At 42.3% G+C, this 20,822-nt stretch overlaps 1 protein-coding gene across 4 annotated transcripts in view; it reads right to left on the bottom strand.

The window, feature by feature from the left end:
* Positions 1 to 20,822, bottom strand: part of ZNF536 (zinc finger protein 536) — a 448,938-nt gene that overhangs the window by 76,560 nt on the left and 351,556 nt on the right. Inside the window, exon 4 of one of the 4 annotated variants that reach the window (XM_083750422.1) lies at positions 614 to 654. The exons of the other annotated variants lie outside the window; for them this stretch is intronic. Coding sequence (XP_083606548.1) covers positions 641 to 654 — 14 coding nt within the window. The 3' untranslated portion in view covers positions 614 to 640. The remainder of the gene's footprint in view (positions 1 to 613; positions 655 to 20,822) is intronic. 4 annotated transcript variants of the gene reach the window in all.

A 20,822-nucleotide genomic window follows, 5' to 3' on the forward strand; every position in this document is an offset into this window, starting at 1 on the left:
TCTTTCAAGTAAGGGAGGGGTAAGCCTAGAGGATGGGGGGAGAGCCCTCTCTGCAAATAGAAAGCTAGCATATCAAGATAAGTTTTTCATGTGGTAGAGCATACAAACATGCCAAATTCCTAAATGTGGTCCTGGAAGAGCTGTAACATGTGACATTTCTAACCACGTACTTCAACTCTCAGAGAGGAAAGTGCAGGATTAATTGTTTCACCATTTATTCAGTAATGATGACTAGCCCCGGGATAACAGGTGTTTTTATGTTTGCTTGCACAAATGGAGCTTCTCTGCTCACAGAGGATCCCCATTCGTCCCAAAAGAGGAAATGAATTTATTTGCATGGTTTTTATCCATTGAATTTGGATTGGAACTCATGGCAAGAGAGCCATGTATGGGAGTCTAAGCACTGCATCCCCAGATAAAGAGCAGGATGCATTGTTAACTGCTTCTTCTCCCCACCTGACCCTTGGCAGTTTTTCATAAGGAAATGTGTAAGGGGGCTTACAGTTATCTAAATAATACTAAACTCACAATAAAGCCTGAATAATGTCCTCCCCTCATTGAAAACCAAAACCACAAATACAAGCTGAATGAAAACAAATTGTTAAAAAAATACCTGTCTGGATTTTCTCTTGAAAATCAGTCATTGAGAATCATCTGTCAGTAAGACAAAATTAATTACTACATGTGAAATGGAGAAAATCAACATAAATTTAAATATTGCATAATATTACAAAAAGAATAGGTAATCCTATTATCTATTAGTTATATATGTCTGCAATCTAAAATACCCTCACCCCTACCCCCAAAAAACTGACATTACATCATTAGATTTAACAAATATTTTTTAAACAGATATTGTGTGGGGAAAACTGCCTCCAAAATATAGTAACTTGCAAAATTCAGACATCTTTTTTGTTATTCATTTGGTGGTAATGGAGAATCCAACTTGATTTGAGTGTACCTTTAAATCTATGCCAACCTGGGCCAGTTTTAATTCACACAACCATTGTTGTGTGCATCCCCGATAGCTTCACATGCATGATGAACAGGTCACCCAAATCATTCACCTTGTGTGCTTGTCATTGGCATGCCATCCCTACTTAATCCACAATAAGGTTGGTGGTATGATTCAAAAGCAGGCGCAAAGTGAAGGATTCGGATCACCCACTTGAATAGACCACTCTGGGCAGGAAACTGTGGCCAGCTGCGTACAGAGCAATTGTGAGAACTGTCTCTGATCCAGCCTGCACCCTCAATATAACATGGCACTCCCATCAGCCACATTACCCCAATCACTGTCAGGACAGGCCCAAGGCATTTTGTCATGCAGACATGACACAGAGGTGTGTCCCAGATTCCCTTGATCGTGTCACACAAAGGATGCTGGGACTCTGAACCTATGTGGGAATGCATAGAGTTGCACATCTGTAACTTCTTGGTTTCTGCTGTGGTCTTCTGAGGTTGCCTGTTGTTTCACTGACAACTATTTGAGTGGCTTGGGTTGTCTGATTGATTGCTACCATGGGTGGCACAGACCTATCCTAGACTTCTTCAAGGTAGAGAGGGAGTGCAGTGTGGTCACCCATGCTGCTCTTTTCCTTAAGCTAGGGAAGGCAACACTGCTGAAATGGATGGATCTGGGTGTCTACAAGGCCAGGTTAGCATCGAAGGTCACCTTGATGGGCACTGTGTTCCCAAACACAAAGCCATGCCACACACAGAGAGAGATGCAGGTCCAAGCATATGGAGTTAAAAAGGAAACCCGAACGGACCCCTGATCTGTTCAGAGACACTATATTGGCTTTATTAGGTACACAACACAGGGAATTACCATAATGTCCCCAAGCAAACTTTATTCAGTGTTTATATAGCGCTAGGGTTTGCCTATATACAATTAAATCAAGTGTTGCAAATATATTAAACCTGCATTTTTATTTGACATGTGAATTTAGAACTGGGACATGTTTTAAAGGGGTTTCTGGAATTCTAGAATGTTGCGTGTGCTAATGGTTCTGTGTTTGTACCTGGGGGGAGGGGAAACTTTGAGACACATCCTATATTGTCTTGTGCTCATAGCACAGAAGCTGTGTGTGTGTGTGTGTGTGTGTGTGTCAGTAAGGAGAATGAGATGGGTGCCTAGCTGGTGCATGTGAAATAGCAATATAGGAAAGTAGCCATCTTCAAATGTCTTAAGGGCTGTCACATGGAAGATGGAAGAAACTTGTTTTCTCCTACTCCAGAAGGTAAGACCCAAACCAATGGATTCAACTGACAAGAAGGGAGATTCTGATTAGAAAGAATGTTCTGACAGTAAGACTTGTTTGACAGTGGAACAGGCTCCATCAGAAAGTGGTGGAATCTCCTTTGTCGGAGGTTTTTAAAGAGATGTTGGATGGCCTTCTGTCAGGGATTCTTGAGCTGTGATGCCTGCATTGTAGGGGCTTGGAGAAGATGACCCTTAGGGTCCCAACTCTACAATTCTGTATATGATTCAGTGAAAATAACAGACTCTTCTCAACAAGGATTACCTGACTTGCAGTAGTGCTTCTTCATTTGCTATGTTGCCTCTCACTGAAAGTGCTGGGGTTGTGCTCCCACTAAGACTAGTTCACTATGTTTTGCCTAAAGGTGCATGTTGACTTTTCACCAGCTCCCCCAAATATTGGTGTTAGCTGCACCAGCACGAGGCCAACATGACAGCAAGTGGACAAAGCAAAATGCCTCTGTCCTCATGGTAAAAGCATCTCATCAAATCTCCAAAAGGATACCGTACGGTTTAAAGATATGCAGAAACATACTCCTCTTGCCTGCCTTAGATGGATTCAAGTTGGGGCCACACCACAGCCAAATCAGAGAGGGGCAAGGCATGTGTGGGAGGCAGAGGGCAAGCATATGTTGCACCCCACTGTTGACTGGGGGGTGGAACCAAAGCAGGCTATGTAAGCCATCTCTGCCTCTAGCTAGCCTCTTTTTGTTGATGTCTCAGCACCCATCCTCCCACCTAGGGCTGCAGCATAGCATTAGCTGGTTGCTTAAGGGCTGAAAAGAATATCTGCACCAATTTTTTCTCCCCCCCCCCCTTTTTTATAACTTTCTACCACAATCTATTTTTCTCATTAATTGATGGAGAGTGTTGGGGAAAATGCTGAAGAGATTTGCAGCACAACACTACTTTGATCTGATCCAGCTGGGCTCTTACGTTCATATATTAATCCTGCCATGTACCCAGAATTACCCCTATTTATACTTTCAAGGGATGGAAACACATATATCAACTGCATGCGTCAAAGCTGCTAAGAATCTGTCAGAGGTGGGTGTGAATTGCCTCCCAGACTCTTCAAATCCAGAGGAAAGCTGTGCAGTGCACTAGATCAAGGCCAGGCCAGACTCAGCTCCCTTTCAGCCACCAAGCCATGAGCCAGTTACTCTCTTGTAGCCTACCCCACTTTCACTGGATTGTCCTGCAATAAATCCATCTATGATGTCCTGAGCTTCTTGGGGGAAGCAGTGGGGTGTGTTTGTGTGAAGCACAATACAGAATGGTTGCATCTCACATGCATTCACTGCATGAAGCTTTGACACATGCAGTTGATATATGCGTTTAGATTTCAATCATACGTGGTTGAAATTGTGCAAGTTAAATCCAAGTGAGGCAGAGAGCTTAAAAAACTCTTTTTGCACCAAGTCCTCTGGGGTTACCCAGCATGGAAAGAACTTTAAAGCTCTTCACCTTGCTGTGAGTGGAGACAAGACCACCTGAGTTCCCATGAGATCTCGCAGGAGCATCCGCAGCCTTCCAGAGCTGATGTACTAAGCAGGCCTTGTACCCAAATCTTCAAGCAAGATGGAGAGCTGAAAATCTCTTTTCATGCCATGTCCGCTCAGGGTCACTGGTTGGGAAAATAGCTTATAATTTCTCCGCCTTTTTTTACTGGGCAAGGTCCTCTTGCCACATGGGCTCTGGGAGTAAAGGGGATTCTTGCTTTCTCCCTTCTCCTGTGGGGCAGCTCCAAGGGTTTGGCTATGCGTGATTTGAATACGTGGAACCCTAGAACTGAGCCTTCATGTAAGATGTGATTGTACTGTAAATAAAAACCTACCCCGCAAATTATCCTTGGGAACGTTCTGACAGCTTATTAATGGAACTGAGGAGACTTTGCAATGACAAAGCTTGAGAACTCTTCAGATGGGCTGTGCAGTTGGAAGGGAATTCCCTGTCCAAAAATTCTTGCTTATGGATTGATCCCCAGTGACTCATTCTTTTGAATACGCACAGAACAGCCTTGGACCCTCAAACGTGTTTGTATCTATGCTGAAGGCACAGCATTTCTATTATCTTCTTAAACATAGCTTACTTTCAACATTGCTGCCCCCACTGAGAACAATTCCATGATTACAACGGATAAGGTTCAGGCTTGGCCTGGAAATTCCGGCCTGATACTTTCAGAGCTTAGTGAAAACTGTTTTATGGCAGAAGCTTTATGCTATATATATATATATATATATATATATATATATATCTGAGATAAATCCTAGCTCACTTTTTATTATCCTTTCCCTTCTCCAAAGGAAACTGTTCTCGGTTTAATTTAGAATTGAAGATTTTATGCCACAGAACAAAAATGGGAATATGTATGTGCATATGCAACACCCCCCCCCCAAAAAAAAAAGAGACACGCAGAGAGGACTAGAATCTTATGTCAATCTGATGTTCAGACTTTGACTATAGACACCTGGGCTCAAATTTCTGCTTAGCCATGAAGTTCACTGCACAATACACTATTTCAATTGAGCATGCCTCATTGCATTTAAAGCATTCTTGTACAACTTTGACTGTCATGGCTTCCCCCCAAGAAGCCTGGGAACTAAAGTTTGCTAAGGGTGCTGGAAATTGTAACTATGTACCCTTGAAAAACTACAGTTCCCAAGATTCTTTGGTGGAAGCCATGGCTGTCAAGTGGTTTGAGTGCTTTAAATGTATGCTGTAACCCTGACCTATTGTCCATGTAAAATACGTCAAAGGTTCTGCTAATAATTTACTTTTATGTTTTGTGCGTGCCTGTGTGTAACAAATTTATATATAGTTCACAGTGGCAAAATGTAGTAGGGACTGATGGAAGCCCCCACAGTTGCCTGAAATTCTGGGGAAACTGTGGTTTGTTAAGGCTTGCTGGAAACCAGAACTCTGTAACGGGTAAAGTACATTGGGGCATAGAGTAGGTGTGCCAGTGGGGCCATGGCCCCAGATGTGGATTTTTGAGGGGGAGAAAAGCAGGCACCCCCATGCAGATGTCCCCAGCGTGGCCCAGCCCAGCGCTCATAGTGTCACAGGAGCCAATGCTCAGCACTGGGACAGGCTGTGATAGTGGCGCCTGCTTCAATCCTGCCAAGTGCTGCATTCCTGGCCGAGCATTTTATTACAGGCCGACAGGCAGCACAACATACTCCTGCTTGGCTCCAATGTGGGCCGGGGTACCTCTGTCAGTGTCAGCAGTGAGGGCTGGGGTGCCACAATAGGCTCCCTCACATTCCATGCCCTCTGCCCCCCAGCGTTCATGTACCTGGCTGTTGCTTGCTCACGCAATGCCACTGAACTACAATGCCCAGAATTCTCTGAGGGGAAGGATGTGCTTTGAATGTGTGGTGTGTACACAGCCTAAGTGACACAAGAGGGAAGCACTGTGTAAATATTGCCTGCCTGTCCACACATATGTAAAAATAAAATAAAAAATGCTACCCCTTTTCAGACATTCAATGACTGTGAGCTTGCGAGAACTGGGATTCTGCCAAATGTTCCCTTTTATAAGATTTGTGAGTGGTATCCAAGTAAGTTCTACCTAAAACAGGCCCATTTAATTGAAGTTAACCCTCTCCATTAACTTCAACGGGTCTACTCTGAGTAGCGCTTCCTCTGCACTACACATTTGAAGCAGTATCATACCACTTTAAACAGTCATGGCTTCCCCCCAACGAATCCTGGGAACTGTAATTTGTTAGGGGGGGGGGGCAAGAGTTGTTAGGAGACCCCTATATTCCTCTCAGAGAGCAGCAGCTCACAGTGTTCCCTGGGAAGAGGGACTGATTGTTAAACCACTCTGAGATTCACTACTCCAGGCTGTTGGTTCCCAAAACAAATGAAATCATCCCACATGGCTATGAGAAGGTGCAGGGTCACTCTTCAAATCTGGATCAAGAGCCTGTCAGCTGGTTCCCTAAATATCAACTACATCAAGCATCAGGTGGTCTGAGAAATGGGACAAGGTCCTTCACCCTCATCTAAGTTTGCACTTGGTCATCAAAACTGCACTCCAGAGCAACGACTGGGCAAACTCCCAAGTTATGGCTGGCAAATTTGCAGATGCTCACTAACACAACGGCAAAAGCACAAATAGGTCTAAATGGGTCTTTATAGGCACCATCCACAGAATGTGTTTGCCAACACGCATCTCCGGTTGCCAAAGTTAGAAAACGCCTGATACTGCAAGCACTCCATTTTAGCTTTCTTGTCTTTCCTCACTAAATACACTTATAAAAAAAAAGAAAAAAAGAACAACGGCCAAGAACAATTGTAAGCTTAATAACAGTTGAAGAATATTCAGCAGATGGCACCATCTAGACTCAACTAATTTCTGGCCAAGCAATCTAAATCCCAGTTGTAGGCAAGGACACATAAACAAAATTTGGTATCGATGAATAGGGAAAGTGGTGACAAATAAGAGGAGCTGATGATGGCATCTGTCTATGCTGTAATTGTGTTAGTGTTTGTGAATGTGGCTAATGCAAAAAAATTCATAATAGACTAGGTTCGGATTTCTCACCAGTATTGATCCTGTTGTGCTCCTGATACTAAAGGACCAAAGAGCAGAAGTGTAAGTGACTTAATACCGTTGGTTTGAGATGAAAGCAACCTCACTTGAACAGAATGCTGAACCATAGTTTAGTGTGATGTGCAGGAGCCTACTTCCCCTCCATCCTCAGGCACAGCTGTAAGGTGAGTGGAAGTATCTCCTTTCATTTTCAACCAGCCAGAGTTTGCCATGATATCCGAACCAAGAACTGTGATGAGTTTCAGTTACAGTTTATCTAATCAAATCAGGATCATAAGCTTGTCCAGGCAAGCCATGCTAGTTAACGCTAAACACAGTTAGTTCCGGTTGAGACATAACAACAAACCATGGTTGCAAACACTTTCAGTCACCTTCTTGTACCTGCACTGGAAAAAGAGAGGGGAGGAAGAGTGCATGAGTTCAAGGCTCTTTCACACAGCACTAAACCATAGCTGAGTGTGACATCTGAACAAAGCCAGCTTTTTTTCACCAGTGATATTAGTGCATATAGATTTCCATTACTTATCTCGCTGGAGCCGCACAGTTTTTAAAGCATCACAGTGATGATGAAGCAGCTTAGCCATGTGGATGCAGATGATTAAAAGAAAGGGCTCTCTTTACCTGGAAATCTTAAGTCTCATTCTTCCTGCAGCTCCCTCTCTAACTCTTGCAAGCTGGTAGAGAAGGCTGCTTTAACAGCATGCAGAGATTGGGGTAGGCTGAAAGGGACACAATAGAATATAGGACCAGAGGTAGCTCTAGGAGAATGTGACCAGTATAGTCACACTGTACATGGAGATTCTGGGGCACCAGAGCAGGCACCACCACTATTACTCCAATGGAAGGCGAGAGGCGGGGGGCAGGATTTTGGTGTTGCACAGGACACCGCTGAAATTTGAGATGCCAAGATCCACCACAGATGGGGCACATTTTTAAAAAAGAAAAGAAATAAATCAGTAGGATAAACATTCTCCATAGAGCTTAGCTGTGATTATGGATTCAGAGGCAGGGCTATTTGCTATTTCCCCAATGAAATCAAGATAATGGAACTCAGGAAATGCAACCAAACTCTCCTGCCCCACCCTTTCACACAACACATCTCCACCTTGGTGGTATCCAAACCTGCCATCTTTATCTACACCAATGGATGCCTAATTTGATCTTCCATTTACCCTGGCTTCTGATAACTGAAATACTTTGGCTAAAACCCCACTTTGCAGAATATTAGCTTAGCAATCCTGCAGGGCTGTATATTACAGTAGGTCTTTATACTGATCTCGTTCAAGGGTTCTCAAACTGTGCTCTGCAGACCACCGAGCTTCCTTCAGGTGGTAGGTGCACAGTGTGTCTGTGGATCTGTGGTTGAAAACAGGAGTCATGTTAAATATTCATATTGATTTTTAATTTCATTTGAGCGGCTTCTTTTATTTCTAGTATTGTAGTTTATTATATTCTGCAATAAACTACACTAGGTAAAAAAATAAAAGAAGCATTAAAAATACAAAAAATAATAATCATACAGCATCTAGCACAATGCTTTACAACTGCTATGAAAAGAAATCATTAAGTGGTCTACCAAGACCTTCAGCAATTTTCACGTGTTCTGTGGGGAAACAAAAAGTTTGGGAACTACAAATCTGTATCATAGGTTAGTTTCATCTCCACTTGTAGTGAAGGCAGCTGTTTTGGAGAAAGAGAAATCAGAAGACAAACACACGAATTTACCACCTGCAGTGAAAGGTCGTATCTGCTTTGCTACCTGAGCCCAGCCTGTACTTTCCATATTGTTCAAACAGGCTCTTTGCTATCTGCCAACCGTACACGCAACTAAATTAAAATTGGCTCAATGCTAACGAAACGTAGCAAATTGAGACAGAATCAGGTCAGATTTTTGTTTGAATTATCTTGCAGAGTTTCTAACCTGGCATGTTACTTAAATCAGCCCATCCCACCCTCACTCCCCAAATAAAAGGATAAGCAGAATGGATGGAAAAGCTGGAAACGTATTTTCACCTTAGCCAACATCAATACACACGCACATGTCCCATTCATTCATTCCAATAGGTCTTGCATGGAAGATAGTTCTGTCCAGATAGATCAGTGGTTCCCAAAGTGGGTGGTAGGATTGCCTAGGGGGTGCTAAGATGCAAAGGAGAGGCAGGAGGTACTGGACTATCTGAAAACCTGGTATCACTGGATCACATTCATCCATTGTGTTGAATAAATTAAACTAAATAGTTTTAATTGGATTTTGAATAAATGTGCAATTCATTGTTACTATTTTGAATTTTATTGCGTTATTATCTTCCTTAGTGATTTGTGCAAATCACTATTCTGATTGATGCTTTTTATAGGGTAGGGGGAACTGGGGATGAGTTTATGGAACCAAGGGGGTGGTGGCCCCAAAACATCTGGGAAGTGCTAAGATAGATTACTTTGATGGGACATTCCTCTCTTTCCATGTACAGTGGTACCTCAGGTTAAGAACTTAATGCGTTCTGGAGGTCCGTTCATAACCTGAAACTGTTCTTAACCTGAAGCACCACTTTAGCTAATGGGGCCTGCCGCTGCCGCCACACGATTTCTGTTCTCATCCTGAAGCAAAGTTCTTAACTTGAGGTACTATTTCTGGGTTAGCAGTCTGTAACCTGAAGCGTCTGTAACCTGAAGCGTCTGTAACCTGAGGTACCACTGTACAGAAGTTATAGTCAGATTATCTTATTTTTCCCACTGCAAAACATTTTTTTAGAAAATCATGCTGTTAATTACTCTATGCATCAATGAACTCACAAACTCTGGATAAAACAATCTGAACCAGCAGACCAATTTCTTTACATATATTTTTTATTCCAAAAAACCTGCACGCAACTCTTTCCCCTCTCCAGGAAACCCAACATTTTTCATGTTAGACTGCAGCTAATTATTGATTGGTATCATAAGCTCGTCAAGCACTCAAAAGGAGCTTTCCAAGGAAAGTTTGTAGGCAAGCATATGGTAAACCCGTCCAGTCCATATGACTGGTTGAACGCCGACCATTAGTGTTGATACAATCTTCCCTCAATATTGTGACAGCAATTGTCAATGGGACTTAAATTGCTGTCAAACTTACCCGACTAACTTACAGCAGAACAGTCAGAGAAAGCCAGCTCAGTGACTCAAGCCAATAAGACCTTTTTTTTTTACCCCTTCTCCTCCTTCTCCTAAACGCTTGTTCATATTACCCATTTGTATAAAGGTCTTTATGGAGGTTTTTTTGTTTGTGTGTGGCTTCAGCAATTAGCAATCTGAACATTCAGCTTCCTGGTGCACTGCAAACCAGTGTATATGAAATTGCATGTGTAGTTCCTTTCAGGTCAATTTTTTCAGCATGCTCCCTTGATTTCTTGATTATTGAGCTTGAAATCTGTGAGCAGAGCCACTCAATATATCTCCCACAACTCTCTTTGTGTATTTGAACAAGCAAAATAACTTCTTTCATGTGTGCATTCATGCATTCACACACAGACACATTAAGCACACTGGATATGATCCAAAGTCCACAAGGGACTAACAATGAAGAATGTCCCACTCTCACAGTTGCATGTTTTGCACATTCCTACACACAAACAGTAATTTTGTGGTCTCTGTGTGCATGGAACTCTGTGGGTTGTATCCAACACTAGTCCTACACAGAGTAGATCTATCAAAGTTAATGGACATGGCTAACTTAGGTTCACTGCTTTCAGTGGGTCTACACTGAGTAGGGCTTAGTTGGCTGCAACCCTGTGTCCACAATAGAGCCTCAGCATGCATACCAAAACCACTGGGTTGTGACTTTTATTAGGAATTAAGTCAATGGAACTCTCTGGAGTTAAGGCAATGAACTTTTGCAGTCGTTTGTTTGGGATCAAGACTGAAGTTTCATGATTCTCATGAATCATGACATGCAAGTGAAATCATAAATATATTTATGAAGAAGTAATTTATTATTATTCCTATTTCAATGGAACTTCCATAGAAGTATGCTTGACACCATGGTCTGGGTGCAACAGATTTGCTAATTTTGCAAAGGACTAAATTTAGGAGCAGCTCCTTCACCTTACATCATTACAACTGACACACATTTGAGTTTATGGTCTGCTAGGATGCAAATATCCTCCAAGAAGCTCTTGGATCCTCAGCTCATGAAATGGAAGTTCCACTGATTTCCATGGGACTCATTTCCTGAGTAAGTGTGCTCAGGATGATCCCCACATTTTAGGACACAATCAAGGAGAACACAGAAAAGGTTAACGGAACAAGGAGGAGGTAACATTTAGGAAACTGCACAAATATGAAATAAAGCATCACTTCACAAATAATAAACAGGTTGCTTATGCAGTTCTGTTTTGAAAATCAGCAATAAAGGCATAACTGATTCCTTCCCTACATTATGAATTAAAAGCTGCAATTTTACATAAGCAGTAAATAGAAATGGTGCCCCTCTCCATTTAGGTACACTTTGCATTCATTTTGACTGAATAGGAAAAATGTAATGCAGAAATCTATGAGAGAGTTTTTTGTTTTTTTCATTCTACTTAAGCAACTTTCAAGAAAGCCACCATTGGTATTAATGAGATGTATAAGCACATAAAATTCATCCCCATATCCCTATATGGGGAAAAGTCCAAACAAAAGGCAACATGTTCCCTTTGTTTACAATCTTCCCTCTTTCATCGATGACCTTTTAAAATGTCTATTCTCACATATCCCTTAAAGAAATCACAGTTGTACTTAAATAGACTAGGAAAACTGGTGTGGGATTCCAACATCTTTATCATCTTCCTTTACCTCCTGTAAACAATTTTCCTCATTAATATGAGCAGTGGTAGGCTGAGTAGGCTGAGTATTTTTTTTTATGATCATCAAATCAATTTTCATTATTTGAACAGGCAGCATGTATTGAAAACAGCCAAACCAAATGTCACCAAATGTGTCTCAGCTTTAAGGAATTCAGCCTGCTGTGATAGCAGGCAACACACGGGAACTGGGTGAATCCAAATATTAACACTCCAGTCCTGAACTTTTGGATCACTATGTCAGCCTGCAATGCCAATAATATCTGTAGTTATCACATCAAATGTTTCGTTAGTGTGCTGGTGTAGCTGTTGGTACATTGCATCTAAGCACTTAGAATCATAGAATGATAAAACTGAAGAGTTGGAAGGGGCCTTGAGGGCAGGGCTGGATTTAGATGAAGAGAGGCCTTGGGCTACTCCACTTGTGAGACCCATCCCCATCCCCCACCCTCACAACTCGAATAAAATGGAAGAGTGCTATAAACAAAATTGAGTGAAGCCAAGGATGATGATGGGTATTTAAAATTCTTCAATTTACAATTTCTAATCTAAAAGACATAAGATATTATTGTTAAATATCATGGTGATTTTTTAAAAAATGCATAAAATTTACACTGAAAAACTTTTGCAATAACTGAACCTTGTAAACCTGGGAAGGCCGCAGGCCTGGTCTTCCTGTTATATACCTGCTGGGATTGACAAGGCATCTGACCCTCACCTGAATCTCATAGCTCTCCTGATGAGTGTTTTGTTCTGCAACCACAGTGTGGAAATAAAGGATGAGATTGCCCACCAGATACCAGGCACTCTACTATTCAAATTAGGCCCCAGTGTTTTTGTTACGATCCCCTTCTCAATTAAGTAATCAATTTTAATCTAGAATTTAAATTCTCAAAACTTTCTTATTTGTTAATTCGAGCAAGTAAACTACTGCTCTCACTTCGTTGCAAACAGTATTTCTACCTGCAACACACTTGCAATTAACCAACTAGAAGGATTACTGTTAATAGCACCAGTTTTCCTATAACTTGATATTGCTGGATAGTTTTGATGAACTGAAAAAGCATTTTTAGTTTGCTTTCTGTTGCCACCCTGGAACTTTACTTTATTAGTGCCACTTTGTTTTGTATTTTTCCTTGCAAATGAAGGTAAACAACGTTTCTGCTTGTATATGTTGATAATATATTTTTTCCCACTGAGGTTACTGAGGACAAACAAGATTGTACAAAAACAAGATTGGGCACAGGCCTGGCCAGGACATAGGCGTCCTGACTGTGACAAAGGTGACCTGTGTGCTTGCTTGCTTGATTAACAGCTATTGGGAACTTCAAGGTCCCTGTTCTCCCTTCTGATGGTCTTTGTACTGGACCTGGAGGCTCCAATAGAGAGCATTCCATGTCAAGAAGGAGGGCAAGTGGGCACCCTATTAAATGACAGGGCAGGAGCTACACAGAGCTGGGCCTTTTCACTGGTGGTGCCCATTGTATGCCTCACTCTTCCCAGACCTGTAATTTAGGAAGACTTTGGAAGAATTGATTGACAAGTCTTATCAGTCGCTGACATGTGAGCGGTTTTTATTTGCTGCTATTCTGTGCTTCTGGTGCACCAGGGTTTATACCAGCATAATAGAGTTTGCCAGGATGCCAGAAGGGATACAAATTACAACCTTTCTCTATTATCTGTACAGTAGGGGGTGTTCAGTCAACAATGCAAAGGCTGAGCTGAAGCGTTCCCTGCTGGTTCCCTACTTTCACCAAAAGGGGGCGCTGTTTGGTAGTACCCAATTGGTTAGCTGTCAGATTCTAGAGCTCCCTATTGGTGGCTCTTAGGTAATTCACAAAATACAGAGTCCATTCATAAAACACAGCATTCAGTCATAAAGCAGTAACATAAATCTCCATTGCTACATATTGTGTGTATATTTCAGCAGTTGAACATACAGGTTTATGGACATGCTTTAGTGTAGTGCTTATGTGACTGTGAATAAAAGATAGCTGGGCTCATTGTCTTGGTGTTTGGGGGGGGGGAAGAGGTGACAAAACTGATTTCCAATAAGTGGCCCCCCCTTTATTTCCATAACAAGTCCTTGAGTCTGTACTCTGAATAGTGACACCAGGGACCTAGAAGGTCAGGGTTTGTCAGTCCAACTCCTGCACAGTCTCATCAGGGCTGACCTTAAGGCAATTGGAGCAATTTGGCCAAATTGGGCCCCTTGTGCTGCTCCTAAGGGGGTCCCCACACCAGGGCAATCTAGATGGATTTTATTTATATCTATAAGATTTTGCAGATTTTGGCTGTCAACTGGGGTCCTACAAAAAAAAAAAAATATCAAGTTGCACCCCACTGCTTCAAATTGGGCCCCATTCGCTAGCCCTGAGTCTCATAGTTGCTGGGCTTGAGGTGCCCTGCCCTTGCATGAAGTCTTTGCAATTTGGGGAGAGGGGAGACTGTGGCACTGGGGAGCGGTCAGGCTGGTGAGGCCCCCTAGATTTAGAGGCCTGAGTTGCCCTGCCCACGCATGAAGTCTTGGGTTTTCAATTTTGGGAGAGGGGAGACTGCCTGCTGGGGAGCAGGCGGTCTGGCGAGGCCCCCTAAATTTAGAGGCCCCAGGCTTCAGCCTATTTATCCTATACATAAATCCAGCACTGTTTGAGGGTCACCTAGTCCAACCCCGTGCAGTGCAGGAATCTCAACTCAAGAATCCTTGACAGTTGATAATCCAGCCTCTGTTTAAAAACCTCCAGTGAAAGAGGTTTGCACTCATGTCCTGCTTGCAGGTGTCCTACAGGTGGTCACCGAGAGAACAGGATATTGGACAAGATGGGCCTCTGACCTGATTCAACAGGGCTCTTCCTATGTTCTTCTAATCTTCTAGATGCCAAGCAGGTGTTCCACCACTGAACTGTGGTTCCTGCCAGTTGCTCTTCCTCCCTCAAAATCAACTCCTCCCTTCAAGCTGCTTTTCTCCCTGCTGGAGAAAAGACGTAGACTAGGGATAAGGAACCTCTGGCCCTCTAGAAGTTGTTGGTCTTTAACTCCCCAGCTGGCACGGCCAATGGTCAGGAATGACGGCAACTGTAGTTCAACAACCACAGCTTCCCCATCTCAGAAATATATTCATACTCCATGCAAGTAGGTCACCAAAGCTCTGATCCTGGAACAGGAGAAAGAGTCAGCCCAATAGATCTGTCACAGTCTTCTTGGAGAAAAGAGTGACACAAACCTTTTCTCCATGACATTTCCATGTACGCTGTAGCTTCTACAAATGGGAAAATGCTTGTGGGATTCCCACTGGGGCATCTGGCTGGCTACTGTGAGAACCTGATGCTGAACTAGATGGGTCACTGGCCTGATCCAGCAAGGTTTGTTTTATGTTCTTAAGGTGCTAACATGAGTGGCTGGGGCAATCCAGCCAGATGGGTGGGATATAAATAACAAAATCATTGTGAAGTATTATCACTTGACTCACAACTTTAAGAAACTAGCCACCCTGCTTTAACTTAGTAGACCACTTGCATGATTTTAATATCACATGGCTCAGGCAATTTACAATAAAGCTTGCAAGAGCAGGACGAGGGTGGATATGCTACAGTTGATCAGACATTGCTGTAAATTTGATTGGAAATCATTACAATTGCTAATGATAAAACATATTTCACAGTTGTGCTTTGCAATTGGACATACGTACCCTATAATTTTGCAGAAGGAGCATCAAAATTATGAAATATCTTTTGTGTGTGTGTGTACGCATATACATATATGCACACAAGATGGTTTTTAGATTTATTCAGATGGATGAAAATAAGAAACAAGTTTATTTTAAAAAGGAATCCTTTTACATATCCCTTTTTTTAAAAAAAAGAAATTGATTTGTATATGCACACACACAAACATGTGAGAAATACATACGAGTTGGGCACGGTGGAACAAAGATTAGTAGTCTACAGCAGAGACAGAGGAATGGAAGATGGATGACTTCGATCTCTGCCGGAAGGTGATAATGTCGCACCAGCCATCATGATTTCAGCACACCGTTGGTGGAATTCTCATTCCCAGTCTGCTATCCAATGCACAAAGAGGTACATTCTGGCAGTGTAACAAAAGCCAATGTGGGTGGCAAGGTAGCTGCAAATTTAAGCATGAATGCTCTGGATGTGGGGGCCTGCACCTGATTACCAGATGCTTCAAGCAGATGGCCAGGGAGGAAAGAGAACACGGCTCCTAGTAGCTTCGATAGGGTTACAGAAAGCACCAACTCTTCAGAGATCAGCAATAATCTATCCCTGGCTGTGAATGTTCCAAGGCAGACTACGACTACACAGATAACTTACACGCATCCTGCTGGTTTTTCTTAGCATCTTCAAATGGAAGCAAGAGATTAACACACACACACACACACACACACACACACGCCCCTACCTAATTTGGGTTGAAAAGCAGTTATATTGTTCAGATAAGTTAGAACACCATTAATTCACACAGTTATAGGCACATAAGAGCCTGTGTGATCAGCCAAATGGCCCATCTAGTTCAGCATCCTGTTCTCACAGTGCCTGCAGTAGGACTTGAGCACAAGAGCACACTCTCCTCCTGCGGTTTCCAGCAGCTGCTCCAGTTAGTCCTTGGATCAAGGAATATTCGCTGGGGTAAAGATGGAGTGCATTTCTAAAGTGTGGGTTGTATTCCCAAGTGGAGCTGACACACCAGACAATCTGGAGCTCATGTTAACATTTTGGTGATTCAAAACTGCTGCCCATTAGTTGAGGAGTGAGGAATAGCATCTGGCCAGTGGAATGGGACGCAGGTGGCACTGTGGGTTAAACCACAGAGCCTGGGACTTGCCGATCAGAAGGTCAGCGGTTCGAATCCCTGCCACAGGGTGAGCTCCTGTTGCTCGGTCCCTGCTCTTGCCAACCTAGCAGTTCGAAAGCATGTCAAAGTCCAAGTAGATAAATAGGTACCGCTCTGGCGGGAAGGTAAATGGCATTTCCGTGTGCTGCTCTGGTTCACCAGAAGTGGCTTAGTCATGCCGGCCACATGACCTGGAAGCTGTACGCTGGCTCCCTCGGCTAATAAAGCGAGATGAGCGCCACAACCCCAGAGTCGGTCACGACTGGACCTAATGGTCAGGGGTCCCTTTACCTTTACCTTTAGTGGAATGGATCCTCACTTCCTCCACTCCCTGTGGGCCAACTTTGAAAGGTGTGGGAAGCCACTACCTGTCAATCATCTGACGTTACAATGACCCACTAGGGGACCCATTTTCCTTTGCCCATGTGGACCGAAATCAAACTGAGCATTGAAATCAGACTGACAATTACCAGCAAACTTTGGGCAGAGACCCACATGTTTACCTGCGTGAAGGGCAAGTGAGCATGGCTTGGCCAGAACAGTCACATGGGCCAAATGGGGAAGATTGGTGGGCCTTTATAACACCCCATGGGATGATGGTTCTCCATCACAGCATTAGGTAATGTGATAAAAAATAATTGTTCTGGACAGCACAACCGTAAGAATGACTCTACCCCAAATTGTCAAAAGGTAATGCAAAAAATTAAAACCCCACAAACAATGAAGTTTTATCGGCCATGAGACTGCCTATATTTCTCTACAATTCTTCTGTGCTTAGATATGATTACTAACTGCAATTCAAGTGATAAAATCAAGATAAATCATATGGACCTGCCGTGTTAGTCGTATTTAAAGGAGGGGCACACCATGGAGGAATTACAGGAAGAGGTATAAATGGATTTTATAAATTCACCCAAATCAGTGCTGTGAGGACCTGGCTCTCTGAGGCATTTTCATTGGCAAACTTTCTTCATGCAAACATCTATGGACACACATATTTGGACACAAACCCTGACTTTTAAAAACCTGCTGAAAGCTTTTCTATTCCGCCAGGCCTTTGCAGGCAATTAAGAATATGTATTTCCACAATGGTTAACTGATGTCTATTTTTAACTTTTTCATTGTTTTGCTATATGGCTTTATTGCAGTAAACCACTTTGTATTTTTTATGATATAGTGGTATACAAATATTTTAATGAATAAAATGTCTGAAACTGAATGGGGAGAGTACTGGATAATAAAGAGGTCACTGGATAACGCTTTGCAACATCAGAACCTGGCATTCTCAGGCAATTTCTGGGGGTCCACTACAACCAAGCAGCTGCCATCCCAAATTGCCCACAATGTCCCAGAACACCGGAGGCCACCATTTTAAATTTCCCATTGTGCCTTGGAGCAATGCTACTTAGGCTACTCCATAACACTATAAGAAATTTTATACGGCACCTTGGAGCTCCTGACTGTGGCTGCCATGGTGTGACAGGTCCCCACAAATGTAGGGCAGGACACACGAGGGCATTTTGCTAAGGAGTTAGCTTGGGCAACGTTTTCTTTACAGCAGCAATACATTTCGGCATTACTGTGATTGCATGATTTTTGGAACAATAATAAGAAGGCTTCTTCTGGATCTTTCATTCCATACTTTACTCAAGTTGCATGGAGAAAACAAGGGCTAGAAATCACAGGATCCTAGCGTTGGAAGGGACCCAAAGGGTCATCTACATCACCAATGCGAGAGAACCCTACTTCTTACTCTGGGCTTGCCTCTTCTTTGGAAGCTAATAATTACAGACACTTGGTACTAATTTTTCCTTCTACACAAATAATTAAGGAACACCTGTGTTCTCTTTCAACCATTAGGCAAGACACGCTTTAAAGAAATCCATCACGTAAATCCAGATCTTTAAATGGAAATGTGACATATCTCCCCCTGCAAAAAATAATTTTTAAAAAAAATGTTTCGAGGGATCCATCAAGAAAATGAAGAACCAGGTTTAAAAAGAAAAAAAGATACCACCTGACTCATTCCTAATGTGAGCATGCTTTAAAGCGTCTGGTGCCCCTGCAGAACTTTGAAATCTGAACTAACTCTGGAGGTGATTCTTTGCCAGCCTGGGTTTCTCTGCCAGCTCTTTCACAAACGAACAGCTTGTATCTCCATGAAAACCAATGGATGGAACAAATTGTATTAAATTATGTAAAATGATACTAAAAAGCACCATCAAGTAGTTAAGGCAAAATATTTAAAAAATAAGGAGGAAATCTTGTTTAATAAATACAATGGCATGTTTTTGTTGTGGTTGAAGCAATGTATATAGATTGATGGAAAAGCACTTTTTATTACTGGATTGCAAAAAAAAAAAGAAAGGAGGATTCTTGACACCATAAGCACGAAAATTTGATTTATCCCTTCATGGGGCAGACCAGCATATTTCTTTCATGAACCTGGCACCTGTGAATTATTTAGCCGTCCTGATACTTTAAGATATCTCATCTCCATGAATCCAAGCATAACCCTGTGACAGTATCACATTGGCCCTCCCCATCACACCACAGGAGCTGTCAGTGCAGAACCCACATCCAAAAGCCCTCCCAGCTCATATTCCACCAATTTTTTTCCCAAGGCAAGAGGGTTTATAAATAACTGCAATTAGCACCAGCTTTGCAATATGATTAAGTACACTGTAGACACATCCTTATGAAATATATTGTTGTGCCTGTTTGGGGATCATTCTGATAATTTCAGCTATGATTTTTAAATTGCTGTTTTTTCACATCCGGTACAATTAATCATGGAAGAAAACTATGAGTCTTTCTGCATCATGGGTGGCAGAAGAGGCAAGGGTGAGAGCTTTGGATTGCTTTATATTTTTAAATGACACCAAACTGGCAGACAGAGTGAAGTCATAACTCATTGCTTTGTTGAGATAGTGGAAAGCACTATGGTGGCCATGATGCTGAATTTTTCCACGCTCTTGAGTAATTCAGCAGCACCCAAAACAAGTGTTAGCTAATGAAACAGTGCAGTAACAATGGGAAGGGCATAAATACAATTAGCTCTTCAAATACTCTGGATAAATTTTTAAGACAGGATAGCACAGTCAAAGCTGGACTTGCAAAAGCACCAAGAAGAAATTAGAGCTAATGAGGGTCTGTCTGTTTGTAGTCACATTTTACCATTTTTGAAGTCTGCTAAGAAAATCTCCATGATTTCCCATCGCCTCTCTGCTTTTGATTCCATTCTCCAAATTCTGATGCTAACGTCCCATGATCTTGCTGATGTAGTAACAGCAATAAAGTGGTATTCGAACTTCAGCACATCTCCTTTGCTTTCTGCCTTCACTCTGCTTGGGTTTTTGTTAGAGAGCTTTGCTTGTGAAGCTCAGAATATTGATGCCCCCATCCACACAGTGTATACATTTTATAAAGAAATAAAAGAAATGTTGACTTTAATAATGACATCTATTTTCAGAGTGTTCCACTTGGCAATCGTCTTGTGGTTTGAAGCAGATGAAAGTTCTAACCTGGAAAAGTCACTATGGGACATTAGCAAATACACAGGGGGTCAGTGATGGAGCTAACCATGCTCTCATCATAAAAACCACCACCATCCTTGTCAGTTCTTGCAACCATATAGGTAGACAAGCTACCCACAAAAAGCATTCTTCAAGAAAAATACCTGTGGTTGTTTTTGGTTTTTGTTAATGCTATTAAGAGGTGCAGAAGCAATACTGCCTATTATGCTTCTAAAGAAATGTGCCAATGCTTGATTCGCATACCACCAAATTCTGACTGACCATTTTTGACGGACAGTTTACATGAGATCAAAGGCAACCAGCAGGCTCCATGCCAGGATCACCTTCAGGGTACAAATGGCAGAACTCTTAACAGATCCAAACATTTGAAGATTTCGTTTCACCTGAAGCCATTCTCTGTGAGCATGCGAGGGTGCAATACTCACAGATGACTTTCCAAAGCCTTTTAGACATTTCTGCTTCCTTACAGAGCAGGCAACCTAAGCTGAAGGACCACTTTTAGTCCAGGAAATGTGAACTGGGATTCCTCGTCACAGTGATTAAAACTTCTGGACTTGGGAACATCTAGTCCTGAAGCTAAGTAGAATAGTGGGCCTGACAGAATACCACAGTGGTACCCATGTAAGATGTCTCAAACATTCTCAAAGAAATATGAGATATAATGTAATTACTGAATGTAAAGAGGCAAGCTATACAGCTGTGTGCCGCTTGCCATGTAAATCCCCTATATTCAGAGAGTATGCCCAGGATCCAAACAAAGTATGCCTAGCCTTTTTTAAAAAAAGTATAGT

This window comes from Podarcis gaigeae, assembly GCF_964106915.1.
Source record: "Podarcis gaigeae genome assembly, chromosome: 8".
NCBI classification, from domain to species: domain Eukaryota; kingdom Metazoa; phylum Chordata; class Lepidosauria; order Squamata; family Lacertidae; genus Podarcis; species Podarcis gaigeae.